This window comes from Hemitrygon akajei, unplaced genomic scaffold (assembly GCF_048418815.1).
Source record: "Hemitrygon akajei unplaced genomic scaffold, sHemAka1.3 Scf000044, whole genome shotgun sequence".
NCBI lineage: Eukaryota > Metazoa > Chordata > Chondrichthyes > Myliobatiformes > Dasyatidae > Hemitrygon > Hemitrygon akajei.
In genome coordinates this window covers 4,169,350-4,186,985 of record NW_027331930.1, presented here as the reverse complement: position 1 = coordinate 4,186,985, position 17,636 = coordinate 4,169,350, and the positions used below count along the sequence as shown (strand labels likewise).

General features: G+C 44.4%; 1 protein-coding gene across 4 annotated transcripts; it reads right to left on the bottom strand.

Annotated features, from left to right (window-relative positions):
* Positions 1-930: 930 nt before the first annotated feature.
* Positions 931-13,844, bottom strand: LOC140720532 (uncharacterized). Of its 4 annotated transcripts, XM_073035375.1 has the most exons (4): positions 13,635-13,844; positions 11,796-12,215; positions 9,377-9,719; positions 931-1,603 (listed from the first exon to the last, which is right to left on the bottom strand). In XM_073035375.1, exons 2-4 carry the CDS (start codon positions 12,015-12,017, stop codon positions 1,584-1,586), a joined length of 585 nt encoding a protein of 194 aa, XP_072891476.1. In that variant the 5' UTR covers positions 12,018-12,215; positions 13,635-13,844; the 3' UTR covers positions 931-1,583. The 4 variants fall into 4 exon arrangements, with proteins under 4 accessions (XP_072891476.1, XP_072891475.1, XP_072891478.1 ...); XM_073035374.1 differs by lacking the exon at positions 931-1,603 and having other exon boundaries at positions 8,583-9,719; XM_073035377.1 differs by lacking the exons at positions 931-1,603; positions 11,796-12,215 and having other exon boundaries at positions 8,583-9,719.
* Positions 13,845-17,636: the final 3,792 nt, after the last annotated feature.

The following is a 17,636-nucleotide window of genomic DNA, read 5'->3' as shown; positions in this document are numbered from 1 at the left end:
CAATGTTGGGCCCCATATCTCAGACAGGATGTGTTGTCATTGGAGAGAATCCAGAGGAGGTACAGAAAGATGATTTGGGGAATGAAGGAGTTAAAATACAAGGAGCACTTGGCAGCTTTGACCCTGTGCTCACTGGAACTCAGAAAAATGCGGGGACATCTCATTGAAACCTACCGAGTGTTGAAAGGACTGGATAAGGTGGATGTGGAGAAGGCATTTCCTGTGGTGGGGCAAAGCCACAAAGTCGAGGGGCCACCTTTTCAAACAGAGGTAAGCAGGATATTTTTTTTATTAGCCAAGGTGTATTGGATCTGTGGAATGCTCTGTCACAGACTACGGTGGAGGCCGAGTGTGTGGGTATATTCAAGGCGGAAGTTAATCGTTTCCTGATCAGTCAGGGTATCAAAGGATATGGCGGGAGGTCAGATATCTGGAATTGAATGCGATCTGGGATCAGCCATGATGGAAATGTGGCTGACTCAATGGGCTGAATGGTCTAATTCTGTTCCTATGCCTTATGGACTTATGAACACAAGCCCCCTCAATCATGATGAATCTCCTCTGCACTCTTCCAGCACAAAACATCCTTTGTACAGAATGCTAAGCGGAACTGAATGTAACTTTTCAAGAACGTTGTCAAGTCAGGCAGCATCTGTTGAGGGGAATAGAGTCAATGGTTGGGACAGAACCCCTCCCTTACGGCACTAACACAGGCCCTTCGGCCCAACCTTTCCATGCTGTCCTCCTGTCCATTTAAACTAATTCCTCTGCCTGTCTTTGACACAGAACACAGAAATCTACAGCACATTACAGGCTCTTCAGCCCACAAAGTTGTAGCGACCATGTAACCTACTCTAGAGACTGCCTAGGATTTCCTGATCGTATATCCCTCTATGTTTCTAAGCCCCATGAACCTATCTAAGAGCCTCTTAAAATATCCTATTGTATCCACCTCCACCACCGTTGCCAGCAGCCCATTCCAGCACCCACCACTCTCTGTGTAAGAAACTTACCCCTGACATTCCCTCAGTACCGACTTCCAAGCAGCTTAAAACTACGTCCCCTCGTGTTAGTCACTTCAAGCCTGGGAAAATGCCTCTGGCTATCCACATGGTCAAAGCCTCTCATCATCCTATTACAATTACTTATGTACAGATTAGGAGAATTATAGCTTCAACATCACCTCACAGCTCTTGAACTCAATCCCACGGTTGATGAAGGCCATCACACCAGACATTTTCCTAACAACACTGCCAACCTCCACAGCAGCTTTGAATGTCGTATGGACATGGACCCCAAGATCTCTCTGACCCTCCACACTGCCAAGAGTCTTACCATTAATATTATATTCTGCGTTTAAATTTGACCTGCAGAAATGAACCTCTTCATCTGTGTTGAACTCCATCTGCCACTTCCCAGTTCTGCATCCGAGGTGAGGAAATAGATTGCTGAGCCTCTGGCTAGGATCTTTATGTCCTCACTGTCCATGGGAATGGTACCAGAGGATTGGAGGGAGGCGAATGTTGTCCCCTTGTTCCAAAAGGGTAGTAGGGATAGTCTGGATAATTATAGACCATTGAGCCTTACATCTGTGGTGGGAAAGCTGTTGGAAAAGATTCACAAAGATAGGATTTATTGGCATTTAGAGAATCATGGTCTGATCAGTGATAGCGTGGCTTTCTGAAGGGCAGATTGTGTCTAACAAGCCTGATGGAGTTCTTTTAGGAGGTGACCAGGTATATAGATAAGGGTAGTGCAGTGGATGTAATCTACATGGATTTTAGTAATGCATTTGATAAGGTTCCACACGGTAGGCTTAATCAGAAAGTCAGAAGGCATGGGATCCAGGGATGTTTGACCAGGTGGATTCAGAATTGGCTTGCCTGCTGAAAGCAGAGAGTTGTGGTGGAGGGAGTACATTTGGATTGGAGGGTTGTGACTAGTGGTGTCCCACAAGGATCAGTTCTGGGACCCCTACTTTTCGAGATTTTTATTAACGACCTGGATGTGGGGGTAGAAGGATGGGTTGGCAAGATTGCAGAAGGCACAAAGGTTGGTGGTGTTGTGGATAGTGCAGAGGATTTTCAAAGATTGCAGAGAGACATTGATAGGATGCAGGAGTGGGCTGAGAAGTGGCAGATAGAGTTCAACCTGGAGAAGTGTGAGGTGGTACACTTTGGAAGGACAAACTCCAAGGCAGAGTACAAAGTAAATGGCAGGATACTTGGAAGTGTGGAGGAGCAGAGGGATCTGGGGCTACATGACCACAGATCCCTGAAATTTGCCTCACAGGTAGACAGAGTAGTTAAGAAAGCTTATGGGGTGTTAGCTTTCAAAAGTCGAGGGATGGAGTTTAAGATTCGCGATGTAATGATGCAGCTCTCTAAAACTCTGGTTGGGCCACACAAGGAGTACTCTGTCCAGTTCTGGTCACCTCACCATAAGAAGGATGTGGAAGCATTGGAAAGGGTACAGAGGAGATTTACCAGAATGCTGCCTGATTTAGAGAGTATGGATTATGATCAGAGATTAAGGGAGCTAGGGCTTTACTCTCTGGAGAGAAGGAGGATGAGAGGAGAAATGATAGAGGTATAGTTGATATTATGGGGAATAGATAGAGTGGACAGCCAGCGCCTCTTCCCCAGGGCACCACTGCTCAATACAATGCTCAGGACATGGCTTTAAGGTAAGGGGAGGGAAGTTCAAGGGGGATATTAGAGGAAGATTTTCTACTCAGAGAGTGGTTGGTGCCTGGAATGCACTGCCCGAGTCAGTGGTGGAGGCAGATACACTAGTGAAGTTTAAGAGTCTACTAGACAGGTATATGGAGGAATTTAAGCTAAGGGAGGCAGAGTTTAAGGATCGGCACAACATTGTGGGCCGAAGGGCCTGTACTGTGCTGTATTGCTCTATGTTCTATCTATTTCTAGCTGGAATCTCTCTTTTAATTTAATTTCTCATTGAAGGCACGACACAGTACAGAAAACGTAATGCATTACATTTTCCTCCATTTTGCTTTGATACCTTACCCCGAAACAACACCACAACGTCATCAGTGGGGCCTTCTGGGAGTTGTAGTCATTGGTCCTCGCTCGCTCCCTGTCAAAGCATGTTTCGTCAGCCACCACAGACGTCACCGAAACAGACCCACCGAGGCGCGAAGGGGAATCACACCCGTTCTTGTGGGCGCCGAGACCGGCGACACCCACAGAAGCGAATCGCTGACCTCCGCCATGGAGATGGAGCGGAAGAGGAGGGGCTGATCATGGGCCGATTTCCTCCAGCCTATCGAAGCTCAGACGTAACAACTGACCCCTGATGTCACTGGCTGTGGTGCATGTCGCTCAAATGGGAACTCAGAGGGTGATTAGTTTATGTGAACGTCAGTCAGCCTTCCTGTCTTTATGAGTTTGGATTTGGATTTATAACGGGACAGGAAGCAAATTGGGAGAAATGTGAGTTTTTATGTGATGGTGCATCAGTCTCCGAGTTACATTATTAACAATAAAAGGGCAAAGGCCGTTGTGAGGAAGTAGGTGATTTACTGGAGGTTATATGGAGATAATATTGGAAGGGATATCAAACTTGGAATTGTTTGGGATACGATTTAGAAAATGGGGGGATTTGTGGGGATCATAATATTCCAGTGTTGATTAATGAGGGCAAAATGATTGTTACTGAAACAGGGAAGGTTGTGTTACTGGCTGGGTCATTTGTTGAGATTCATAATCAGGATATTTTAAGTGAAGAAATTAAACAATGTAGGGATATGTTTTTCAGTGCTGGAATGATGTGCTGGAAGTCAGCTGTAGCAATGATAGTATCACTGATGGAGAGATTTCTTTGTATGAATTTAAGACGTCTATTAATAATGCAGGTCAGGTGCTCCCAGGAAAGAGTGATATTTGAAATTGTAATTGTTTCTAATTCGCTTTTGTGAAAATATTAAATGTTTGAATTGTGCATCTACTTTCCTCATGGAAAATGGAAATAGTCGTGCCAATTCTAAAACCTGGCAGATCCCCATCTGATCCTTCTAGTTATGGGCCTATATCGTGAATGTCTCATTTATGTAAACTTATGGAATGTATGGTAATCAAGCGCTTGAGTTATATTTTGGAAAGAGTGGTGATAAAGTGTTTTATTAGAGTGGATTTTGGAAGGGTGAAATGACATTAGATTCAGTTTTAGACTTGGAAGATGATATTCGGAAAACAATTAAATAAAGATGTTGTAATAGCAGTATTTCTTGATACTGAAAAGGGAAATGATATGGAAGAAAGGACTTTTGATTAAATTAGGAGTGAGGGGGACATTGTATAATTTTTTTGAGTTTTTTTTGGATGGACTGTCCAAGTATCGGTCGGCATGTTATGTTTGTGTTTCTATGAGATAGAGAATGGGATCCCACAAGGCAGTATTTGTAGCCCTTCATTATTTAATATTATGATTAATGATATTTTCTCTGAGATGGGAAAATGGGATACCCTGGGTAAATCACAATATACAGATGACGTAGCTTTATAGATTAGAGGTTTTAATTGCAATTTACAATTAATAGGTCAAACAGTGGGCAGATTGATGAGGATTTTAAGCTTTCAGTCGTTAAAACACATTACGTGGTTTACAAACAGCATTAATAGACTTGCAGTTGATTTTAAATTATGTCATTAATATCTTGTGGAAGTGTCAGAGGTAAGATTTCTCAGTATGTGGATGGATAATAAGCTGACGTGGAAGCACCTATCAGTAAAATAATTGATAAATGTAAAGGAGCTTTAAATCTCCTCAGACATCTATGTGGGTATTCTTGGGTGCAACATGAAAATCTTTGTTGATCAATTATATTTGTTTAATTTGATCTGTTCTTGATTATGTCTGTGTGGCTAATGGATCAGCTTCATCTTCAAATTAAAAATGTTTGTATGTGATACAATTACAGACTTTAAGATTGTGTTCTGGTGCAGTAATGTCATCTCCTGTTTTGGCTTTACTGATTGCAATGGGACAATTGCCCTCAAAGTAACAGAGGTTCAAGTTGATGTCAACATACTGGATTAATTTGCGGGGGCAAGGAAATGATCATCCTGTTAAAGGTGTGCTGGAGGACGGTTGGGGACATCACAAGAAGAGTGTTTTTTGTTTTGGGTGGCTGGGTTCTTACCACGCTGGGAATATGGGTGTATTTGATGATACAATAAGTCCCACTGTAGCTTTCTCCGTAACCCCACCTTGTTTTCTCCAATGACTTCAGTTGATTTTAGGTTACACGATCGGTTTCGGTTCTGCCTGAGTGTCTGTTGGTTCATCAGTATATTAATGAAAGTTGTTATCATACAGTAACCATTTTTACAGATGAATCAAAAGATAAGTTTACTGGGGATGTTGGTGTGGCTGTTTTTGTGTGCCTGAATTGCAGGTAATGGTAAAGAAATGACTTATAGCCATTTATCAGCATAGGAAGCAGAATTCTTTCCCAACAGTTTAGGTTTACAGTGGGTGGAGGAAATTGGTCCTTATAATTTGCTCGGAATACATTTCGGTTTTGATGAGTCTTAAACAGGTCATTCTGACAGTAGGTCAGATTGACTGTTGGAAACTTGTCAAACGGTATTTCATATATAAAGTTTGATTTATATGTCTGCACATTATGACATATAGGGTAGCAAAGGTGAGTGGGATGTTGGATTATTGGGATGCTGTTAAAATCCAACAAAAGGCAACGAAAAAAACCATAAGAATGGTAAAGACGAAATATGAGGGCAAAATGACCAATAATATAAATCAGGATACTAAACGTTTAGTTTTCAGTTACATGAAGAGTGAAAGGGAGATGAGAGTTGATACTGGACCACTGGAAAATGATGCTGGTGAAGTAGTAATGGGGGACAAAGAAATGGCAGATGAACTTAATGAACAATCTTCACTGTCCCCCACTTGTCCCATTTAACCTGTCTCAATACGGGTGGACTTTAGGACCCGGGGGAGCTCAGGACCCGCCGCCCGTAGCTGCTGCTGAATCCCCGGTGTTTCTGTTCGGTTGACGGATGCGGTGAACGAGTTAAAATTAATCGATCGATAATTCTCATCTCGTGTTTATTTCACTCCATAGAACCATAGAACACTACAGCACAGAAAACAGGCCATTTGGCGCTTCTAGTCTGTGCGGAAACTTTATCCGCTCGTCCCATTGACCTGCACCCAGTCCGTAACCCTCCAGACCTCTCCCATCCATGTATCTATCCAATTTATTCTTAAAACTTAAGAGTGATCCCGCATTTATCACGTCAGATGGCAGCTCGTTCCACACTCCCACCACTCTCTGAGTGAAGAAGATCCTCCTCATGTTCCCCCTAAACCTTTCCGCTTTCACCCTAAAGCCATGTCCTCCCATTTTTATCTTTCCTAATCTAAGTGGAAAGAACCTACTCACATTTACTGTCTATACCCCTCATAATTTTGTAAACCTCTATCAAATCCCCCCTCAGTCTTCTATGCTCCAAGGAATAAAGTCCTAACCTGTTCAATCTTTCCCTGTAACTCAACTCCTGAACACCTGGCAACATCCTAGTAAATCTTCTCTGCAGTCTTTCAATCTTACTGATATCCTTCCTATAGTTAGGTGACCAGAACTGCAGATAATACTCCAAATTTGTCTTCACCAATGCCTGATACAACCTCAGCATAACATCCCAACTCCTGTACTCAGTACTTTCATTTATGAATGCCAGGATGCCAAAGGCCTTCTTTACAACCCTGTCTACCTGTGACTCCCAAATCCCTTTGTTTCTCCGCACTCCTCAGTGCCCTACCATTTACTGTGTATGTCCTACCTAGGTTTGTCCTTCCAAAACATAACACCTCACACCTGTCTGCATTAAATTCCATCTGTCATTTTCTGGCCCATTTTTCCAGTTGGTCCAGATCCCTCGGCAAGCTTTGAAAGCCTTCCTCGCTGTCCACAACGCCTCCAATCTTGGTGTCATCAGCAAAATTGCTGATCCAATTGACCACATCTATATCATTGATATAGACAACAAACAACAATGGTCCCAGCACAGATCCCTGAGGCACACCACTAGTCACAGGCCTCCAGTCTGAGAAGCAATCATCCACTACCACTCTCTGTCTTCTCCCACACAGCCAATTCCGAATCCAGTTTACAACCTCTCCATGGACACCTCGTGTCTGAACCTTCTGAACTAACCTCCCATGTGGGACCTTGTCAAAGGCCTTACTAAAGTTCATGCAGACAACATCCACAGCCTTTCCTTCATCTACTTTCTTGGTAACCTCTTCGAAAAATTCTACAAGATTTGTTAAACATGATCTACCACGCACAAAGACATACTGACTATCAGCCCTTGGCTGTCCAAATACTTGTATATCCGATCTCTCAGAACACCTTCCAATAACTGACCTACTACTGATGTCAGGATCACCGGCCTGTAGTTACCTGGTTTACCATTGGAGCCTTTTTTAAACAACAGAACTACAAGAGCTACCCTCCAATCCTCCGGCACTGCACCCGTGGCTGAAGATATTGTAAATATTTCTGTCAGGGCCCCTGCAATTTCTACACTAGTCTCTCTCAAGGTCCGAGGAAATATCAAGTCAGGCCCGGGGGATTTATCTACCTTTATGCACTGTAAGGCAGCAAGCACCTCCTCCTCTTTAATCTACAAATGTTCCATGACACTACTGCTTGTTTCCCTTCCTTCCATATACACTATACCAGTTTCCTGAGTAAATAATGATGCAAAAAAACTGTTTAAGATCTCCCCCATCTCGTGAGGCTCCACACATAGACGACCACTCTGATCTTCTAGGGGACCAATTTTGTCCCTTACTATCCTTTTACGCTTAATATACTTGTAGAAACCCTTTGGGTTTACCTAAACATTATCTGCCAAAGCCACCTCATGTCTTTTTTCCTTCCTGATTTCCTTCTTTAGTATTTTCTTACATTTTCTATACTGTTCAAGTAACTCATTTGTTCTTTGTTGCCTCTACCTGCTATACACCTCTCTCTTTTTCTTAACCAGATCACCAATATCCCTTGAAAACCAAGGTTCCCTATGCCTGTTAACTTTGCCTTTAATCCTGGCAGGAACATGCAAACTCTGCACTCTCAAACTTTCGCCTTTGAAGGCCTTCCACTTACTGAACACATCCTCGCCAGAAAAAAAAAATTATCCCAATCCACTCTTCCTAGATCCTTTTTCATTTCCACAAAATTGGCCCTTCTCCAATTTAGAACCTCAACTTGAGGACCAGTCCCATCCTTATACATAATTAACTTGAAACTAATGACATTATGGTCACTGGACCCAAAATGTTCGCCTACACATACTTCTGTCACCTGACTGTCTGGTTTCCTAATAGGAGATCAAGTATTGCATCCTCTCTCGTAGGTACCTCTATATATTGATTTTAGAAAACTTTCCTGAAAACATTTCACAAACTCCAAGCCATCTAGTCTTTTTACAGTTTGGGAGTCCCAGTCAATATGAGGAAAGGTAAAATTCCCTACTATTACAACTTCCTGTTTCTTACATCGGTCTTCTATCTTTATACAGGTTTGCTCCTCCAATTCTCTCTGACTATTGGGCGGTCTATAATACACCCCTATTAGTGTGGTCATACCTTTCCTGTTCCTCAGCTCCACCCATATGGCCTCTGTAGACAAGCCCTCCGGGCTGTCCTGTCTACGCACAGCTGTGATATTTTCCCTGAATAGTAATGCCACTCCTCCCCCTTTCATCACTCCCCCTCTATCACGTCTGAAACAACAAATAATTCTATCACGTATAAACCTTAGGTCAGAGGTTATCTTTTTGTATTAATGTATTAAAAATAAATTATAAATTCTACCAATGGAATCTCTTACTAAAGGATTCATATTCAAACAGTATCCAACAAATCAGATTCTTGCATATATGGAAACTTAGATAATTATTTTTGTAAAAAATGTCTAACATGAAGATATTGCAGTAAGTGTGTATGAGAGAGAGAATATTTGCTAATTAACTCTTCATGTCATCAATCGACCATCACAAAATAAAGGAAAATAAAAATAAATAAATCTGCAAAAAAAAACAGATCCCCTTAATCACTAAAATTTAAACAACATTGGGAGAGAGAACTTAATATGACCTTTGTTAATGAAGATGGTCAACTCTGCTTTAATATGAACCAATCAGCTGCGCCACGTCCACATGGGCCGGTTTCAGTCGGTCCACCGAGAAAACCTCCTCTCTCCCCCCAATGTCCAGCACGAACGTGGACCCGTTGTTCCTGATCACCGTAAACGGCCCCTCGTAGGGCAGCTGTAGCGGTGCCCGATGTCCGCCCTGTCGTACAAACACAAACTTACAGTTTCGCAGGTCTTTGGGTACGCAGGTCGGGTTCTGCCCATGCTGCGAAGTGGGTATGGGGGCCAGGTTGCCGAGCCTCTCGCGTAGTCTGCTCAGGACTGCTGCGGGTTCTTCCTCTTGCCCCCTTGGGGCTGGTATGAACTCCCCTGGGATGACCAGGGGTGCGCCGTACACCAACTCGGCCGACGAGGTGCGCAGATCTTCTTTGGGCGCCGTGCGGATTCCGAGCAGGACCCAGGGAAGCTTGTCCACCCAGTTAGGCCCTTTGAGGCGGGCCATGAGAGCCCCTGTCTGAGGAGTCAAGGGCCAGGGGTCTCTCTGCTCTCGGTCCAGCGTAAAACCCTTGGGGAGACATTAGATGTCCATCCACTTTCATCGAGTCAAACCACGGGAAAGGTTCGTGTCGGCCACCCGACCGCGCCTGAGGCCCAGCGGCCTTTCCCCGATCCCCGGGGCCCCGCTGCCCGTGTCTCCCCCGATCCCCAGGGCCCCGCTGCCCCAGTCTCCCCCCCCGATCCCCGGGGCCCCGCCACCTGAGTCTCCCCCCGATCCCCGGAGCCCCGCCGCCCGAGTCTCCCCCCGAACCCCGGGGCCCGGCTGCCCGAGTCTCCCCCCGATCCCCAGCGCTGCCCGTCTCCCCCCTATCCCCGGGGCCCTGCTGCCCCAGTCTCCCCCCCCCCCCCGATCCCCGGGGCCCCGCCACCTGAGTCTCCACCGATCCCCGGGGCCGCGCCGCCCGAGTCTCCCCCCCGATTCCCGGAGCCCCGCCGCCCGTCTCCCCCCAAACCCCGGGGCACCACTGCCCGAGTCTCCCCCCGATCCCCGGAGCCCGGCTGCCCGAGTCTCCCCCCGATCCCCAGCGCTGCCCTAGTCTCCCCCTATCCCCGGGGCCCCGCTGCCCGAGTCTCCCCCCGATCCCCGGAGCCCGGCTGCCCGAGTCTCCCCCCGATCCCCAGCGCTGCCCTAGTCTCCCCCTATCCCCGGGGCCCGGCTGCCCGAGTCTCCCCCGATCCCCAGCGCTGCTCGAGTCTCCCACCCCCGATCCCCGGGGCCCTGCTGCCCGAGTCTCCCCCCCGATCCCCGGGGCCCTGCTGCCCGAGTCTCCCCCCCGATCCCCGGGGCCCTGCTGCCCTGTAGATCAACACAGTCCAATATCGCCCCATGAATATAACAGCAACGAGATAATGCTGAGGCTTTATAAGACACGAGTCAGGCCACACTTGGAGTATTGTCAACAATGTTGGGCCCCATATCTCAGACAGGATGTGTTGTCATTGGAGAGAGTCCAGAGGAGGTTCAGAAAGATGATTTCAGGAATGAAGGGGTTAAAATATGAGGAGCACTTGGCAGCTTTGACCCTGTGCTCACTGGAACTCAGAAAAATACGGGGCATCTCATTGAAACCTACCGAATGTTGAAAGGACTGGATAAGGTGGATGTGGAGAAGGTATTTCCTGTGGTGGGGCACAGCCACAAAGTCGCGGGGCCACCTTTTCAAACAGAGGTAAGCAGCTTATTTTTTTTATTAGCCAAGGTGTATTGGATCTGTGGAATGCTCTGCCACAGACTGCGGTGGAGGCCAAGTGTGTGGGTATATTCAAGACGGCAGTTGACCGTTTCCTGATCAGTCAGGGCATCAAAGGATATGGCGGGAGGTCAGATATCTGGAATTGAGTGCGATCTGGGATCAGCCATGATGGAAAGGCGGCTGACTCAATGGGCTGAATGGCCTAATTCTGTTCCTATGCCTTATGGACTTAGGAACACAAGCCCCCTCAATCATGATGAATCTCCTCTGCACTCTTCCAGCACAAAACATCCTTTGTACAGAATGCTAAGCGGAACTGAATGTAATTTTTCAAGAACGTTGTCAAGTCAGGCAGCATCTGTTGAGGGTAATAGAGTCGATGGTTGGGACAGAACCCCTCTCTTACGGCACAAACACAGGCCCTTCGGCCCAACCTTTCCATGCTGTCCTCCTGTCCAATTAAACTAATCCCTCTGCCTGTCTTTGACACAGAACACAGAAATCTACAGCACATTACAGGCTCTTCAGCCCACAATGTTGTACCGACCATGTAACCTACTCTAGAGACTGCCTAGGATTTCCTGATCGTATATTCCTCTATGTTTCTAAGCTCCATGTACCTATCTAAGAGTCTCTTAAAATATCCTATTGTATCCACCTCCACTATCGCTGCAGGCAGTGCATTCCATGCACCCACCACTCTCTGTGTAAGAAACTTACCCCTGACATTCCCTCAGTACCGAATTCCAAGCAGCTTAAAACTACGTCCCCTCGTGTTAGTCACTTCAAGCCTGGGAAAATGCCTCTGGTTATCCACATGGTCAAAGCCTCTCATCATCTTATTACAATTACTTATGTACAGGTTAGGAGAAATATAGCTTCAACATCACCTCACAGCTCTTGAACTCAATCCCATGGTTGATGAAGGCCATCACACCAGACGCCTTCCTAACAACACTGCCAACCTTCGCAGCAGCTTTGAATGTCGTATGGACACAGACCCCAAGATCTCTCTGACCCTCCACACTGCCAAGAGTCTCATCATTAATATGATATTCTGTGTTCAAATTTGACCTGCAGAAATGAATCTCTTCATCTGTGTTGAACTCCATCTGCCACTTCCCAGTTCTGCATCCGAGGCGAGGAAATAGATTGCTGAGCCTCTTGCTAGGATCATTATGTCCTTATTGCCCACGGGAATGGTCCCGGAGGATTGGAGGGAGGCGAATGTTGTCCCCTTGTTCAAAAAGGGTAGTAGGGTCAGTCCGGATAATTATAGACCATTGAGCCTTACATCTGTGGTGGGAAAGCTGTTGGAAAAGATTCACAAAGATAGGATCAATTGGCATTTAGAGAATCATGGTCTGATCAGTGACAGTCAGCATGGCTTTCTGAAGGGCAGATCGTGTCTAACAAGCCTGATGGAGTTCTTTTAGGAGGTGACCAGGCATATAGATGAGGGTATTGCAGTGGATGTGATCTACATGGATTTTAGTAATGCATTTGATAAGGTTCCAGACTGTAGGCTTATTCAGAAAGTCAGAAGGCATGGGATCCAGGGATGTTTGACCAGGTGGATTCAGAGTTGGCTTGCCTGCAGAAAGCAGAGAGTTGTGGTGGAGGGAGTACATTCGGATTGGAGGGTTGTGACTAGTCGTGTCCCACAAGGATCAGTTCTGGGACCACTGCCTTTCGTGATTTTTATTAATGACCTGGATGTCGGGGTAGAAGGATGGATTGGCAAGTTTGCTGAAGACACAAAGGTTGGTGGTGTTGTGGACAGTGAAGAGGATTGTCAAAGAATGCAGAGAGACATTGATAGGATGCAGGAGAGGGCTGAGAAGTGGCAGATAGCGTTCAACCTGCAGAAGTGTGAGCTGGTACACTTTAGAAGGACAAACTCCAAGGCAGAGTACAAAGTAAATGGCAGGATACTTGGAAGAGTAGAGGAGCAGAGGGATCTGGGGCTACATGTCCACAGATCCCTGAAAGTTGCCTCACAGGTAGACAGAGTAGTTAAGAAAGCTTATGGGTTGTTAGCTTTTATAAGTCGAGGGATAGAGTTTAAGAGTGGTGATGTAATGATGCAGCTCTATAAAACTCTGGTTGGGCCACACTTGGAGTACTCTGTCCAGTTCTGGCCACCTCACTATAGGAAGGATGTGGAAGCATTGGAAAGGGTACAGAGGAGATTCACCAGAATGCTGCCTGGTTTAGAGTATGGATTATGATCAGAGATTAAGGGAGCTAGGGCTTTACTCTCTGGAGAGAAGGAGGATGAGAGGAGAAATGATAGAGGTATAGTTGATATTAAGGGTAACAGATAGAATGGACAGCCAGCGCCTCTTCCCCAGGGCACCACTGCTCAATACAAGGGGACATGGCTTTAAGGTAAGGGGAGGGAAGTTCAAGGGGGATATTTGAGGAAGATTTTATACTCAGAGTGTGGTTGGTGCGTGGAATGCACTGCCCGAGTCAGTGGTGGAGGCAGATACACTAGTGAAGTTTAAGAGACTACTAGACAGGTGTATGGAGGAATTTAAATTTAGGGAGGCAGCGTTTAAGGGTCGGCACAACATTGTGGGCCGAAGGGCCTGTACTGTGCTGTATTGTTCTATGTTCTATCTATTTCTCGCTGGAATCTCTCTTTTAATTTTTCATTGAAGGCACGACACAGTACAGAAAACGTAATGCCTTACATTTTCCTCCATTTTGCTTTTATACCTTACCCCTAATCAACACCGCAACGTCATCAGTGGGGCCTTCTGGGAGTTGTAGTCATTTTCCTCGCTCGCTCCCTGTCGAAGCATGTTTCGTCAGCCACCACAGACGTCACCGAAACAGACCCACCGAGGCGCGAAGGGGAATCACACCCGTCCTTGTGGGCGCCGAGGCCGGCGACACCCACAGAAGCGATCCGCTGATCACCGCCATGGCGATGGAGCGGAAGAGGAGGGGCTGATCATGGGCCGATTTCCTCCAGCCTATCGTAGCACAGACTTAACACTGACCCCTGCTGGCATTGGCTGCCGTGCCTGTCGCTCAAATGGGAACTCAGAGGGTGATTAGTTTATGTGAACGTCAGTCAGCCTTCTTGTCTTTATGAGTTTGGATTTGGATTTATAACGGGACAGGAAGCAAATTGGGAGAAATGTGAGTTTTTATGTGATGGTGCATCAGTCTCCGAGTTACATTATTAACAATAAAAGGGCAAAGGCCGTGGTGAGGAAGGAGGTGATTTACTGGAGGTTATATGGAGATAATATTGGAAGGGATATCAAACTTGGAATTGTTTGGGATATGATTTAGAAAATGGGGGGATTTGTGGGTATCATAATATTCCAGTGTTCATTAATGAGGGCAAAATGATTGTTACTGAAACAGGGAAGGTTGTGTTACTGGCTGGGTCATTTGCTGAGATTCATAATCAGGATAATTTAAGTGAAGAAGTTAAACAATGTAGGGATCTGTTTTTCACTGCTGGAATGATGTGCTGGAAGTCAGCTGTAGCAATGATAGTATCACTGATGGAGAGATTTCTTTGTATGAATTTAAGACGTCTATTAATAATGCAGGTCAGGTGTTCCCAGGAAAGAGTGATATTTGAAATTGTAATTGTTTCTAATTCGCTTTTGTGAAAATATTAAATGTTTGAATTGTGCATCTACTTTCCTCATGGAAAATGGAAATAGTAGTGCCAATTCTAAAATCTGGCAGATCCCCATCTGATCCTTCTAGTTATAGGCCTATATCGTGAATGTCTCATTTATGTAAACTTATGGAATGTATGGTAATCAAGCGCTTGAGTTATATTTTGGAAAGAATGGTGATAATGTGTTTTATTAGAGTGGATTTTGGAAGGGTGAAATGACATTAGATTCAGTTTTAGGTTTGGAAGATGATATTCGGAAAGCACAATTAAATAAAGATGTTGTAATAGCAGTATTTGTTGATACTGAAAATTGAAATGTTATGGAAGGAAGGACTTTTGATTAAATGACGGAAATTAGGAGTGAGTGGAGATTGTATAATATTCTGAGTTTTTTTAATCTGGATTGACTGTGCAATTATGGGTCGGCATGTTATGTTTGTGTTTCTATGAGATAGAGAATGGGATCCCACAAGGCAGTATTTGTAGCCCTTCATTATTTAATATTATGATTAATGATATTTTCTCTGAGATGGGAAAATGGGATACCCTGGGTAAATCACAATATACAGATGATGTAGCTTTATATATTAGAGGTTTTAATTGCAATTTACAATTAATAGGTCAAACAGTGGGCAGATTGATGAGGATTTTAAGCTTTCAGTCATTAAAACACATTATGTGTTTTACAAACAGCATTAATAGACTTGCTCTTGATTTTAAATTATGTCATTAATATCTTGTGGAAGTGTTAGTGGTAAGATTTCTCAGTATGTGGATGGATAATAAGCTGACGTGGAAGCACCTATCAGTAAAATAATTGATAAATGTAAAGGAGCTTTAAATCTCCTCAGACATCTATGTGGGTATTCTTGGGTGCAACATGAAAATCTTTGTTGACCAATTATATTTGTTTAATTTGATCTGTTCTTGATTATGTCTGTGTGGCTAATGGATCAGCTTCATCTTCAAATTAAAAATGTTTGTATGTGATACAATTACAGACTTTAAAATTGTGTTCAGGTGCAGTAATGTCGTCTCCTGTTTTGGCTTTACTGATTGCAATGGGACAATTGCCCTCAAAGTAACAGAGGTTCAAGTTGATGTCAACATACTGGATTAATTTGCGGGGGCAAGGAAATGATCATCCTGTTAAAGGTGTGCTGGAGGACGGTTGGGGACATCACAAGAAGAGGGTTTTTTGTTTTGGGTGGCTGGGTTCTTACCACGCTGGGAATATGGGTGTATTTGATGATACAATATGCCCCACTGTAGCTTTCTCCGTAACCCCACCTTGTTTTTTCCAATGACTTCAGTTGATTTTAGGTTACACGATCGGATTCGGTTCTGCCTGAGTGTCTGTTGGTTCATCAGTATATTAATGAAAGTTGTTATCATACAGTAACCATTTTTACAGATGAATCAAAAGATAAGTTTACTGGGGATGTTGGTGTGGCTGTTTTTGTGTGCCTGAATTGCAGGTAATGATAAAGAGATGACTTATAGCCATTTATCAGCATAGGAAGCAGAATTCTTTCCCAACAGTTTAGTCTTACAGTGGGTGGAGGAAATTGGTCCTTATAATTTGCTCAGAATACATTTCGGTTTTGATGAGTCTTAAACAGGTCATTCTGACAGTAGGTCAGATTGACTGTTGGAAACTTGTCAAACGGTATTTCATAGATAAAGTTTGATTTATATGTCTGCACATTATGGGCCCTGCACATCACACTGTTGAGGGAAATGATGATGTTGACTGTTTAGCACCAAAAGCTGTTAAATGTTAAGCTGTGGATATAGACCTTCCACTTAGCAAATTAGAAGCTAAAGGGTTGGTAGTGTTAAGAATTGGGGGCTTATGGCAAGACGTAGGATAATGGACATAAGGACAGACACCTTTACAGAATACATAAACCTGTTGGGTTTATAGAAGAAGGGCTTAAAACAAGGGAAGGAATGATATTGACATGACATAGAAATGCCCACACTATGCTTAATTATGCCTTGTACTAATTGGAAAACTTCATTCTGTGTCGTGTACATTTTGTCATTGTGAAACTGTCAAAACACATACTATTTCAATGTGAAGCGTATAAGGCTGAAGAAAAATCAAATGCAGTCTTCAGTACAATCTTTGCGAGGGTAGATAGTTTTCAGAAAAAAACTATTAAATTATGGGACTGACTTTAAATCAATTCACAGTTTGAGATGGAAAAGGCATGTAATAATTGTGTTAAACCTAAGGAAATGACATATAGGGTAGCAAAGGTGAGTGGGATGTTGGATTATTGGGATGCTCTTAAAATCCAACAAAAGGCAACGAGAAAAGCCATAAGAATGGTCAAGACGAAATATGAGGGCAAACTGGCCAATAATATAAATCAGGATACTAAAAGTTTAGTTTTCAGTTACATGAACAGTGAAAGGGAGATGAGAGTTGATACTGGACCACTGGAAAATGATGCTGGTAAAGTAGTAATGGGGCACAAAGAAATGGCAGATGAACTTAATGAACAATCTTCACTGTCTTTTCCGCTCAGCACCACCCCCACTTGTCCCATTTAACCTGTCTCATTACGGGTGGACTTTAGAACCCGGGGGAGCTCAGGGCCCGCCGCCCGCAGCTGCTGCTGAATCCCCGGCGTTTCTGTTCGGTTGACGGATGCGGTGAACGAGTTAAAATTAATCGATCTACAATTCTCATGTCGTGTTTATTTCACTCCATTCAACTATAGAACACTACAGCACAGAAAACAGGCCATTTGGCGCTTCTAGTCTGTGCAGAAACTTTATTCCGCTCGTCCCATTGACCTGCACCCAGTCCGTAACCCTCCAGACCTCTCCCATCCAGGTATCTATCCAATTTATTCTTAAAACTTAAGAGTGAGCCCGCATTTACTATGTCAGATGGCAGCCCGTTCCACACTCACACCACTCTCTGAGTGAAGAAGTTCCTCCTAATATTCCCCCTAAACCTTTCCCCTTTCACCCTAAAACCATGTCCTCTCGTATTTATCTGTCCTAATCTAAATGGAAAGAACCTACTCGCATTTTCTGTCTATATCCCCCATAATTTTGTAAA

Coding starts and splice junctions, on each gene's coding strand:
- LOC140720532 (XM_073035374.1), bottom strand. CDS start 12,017: ATGGAGTTCAACACAGATGAAGAGATTCATTTCTGCAGGTCAAATTTG. Junction 9,720..11,795: donor TTGAGTTCAAGAGCTGTGAG/GTGATGTTGAAG, acceptor TGTCTCCCCAAG/GGTTTTACGCTGGACCGAGA.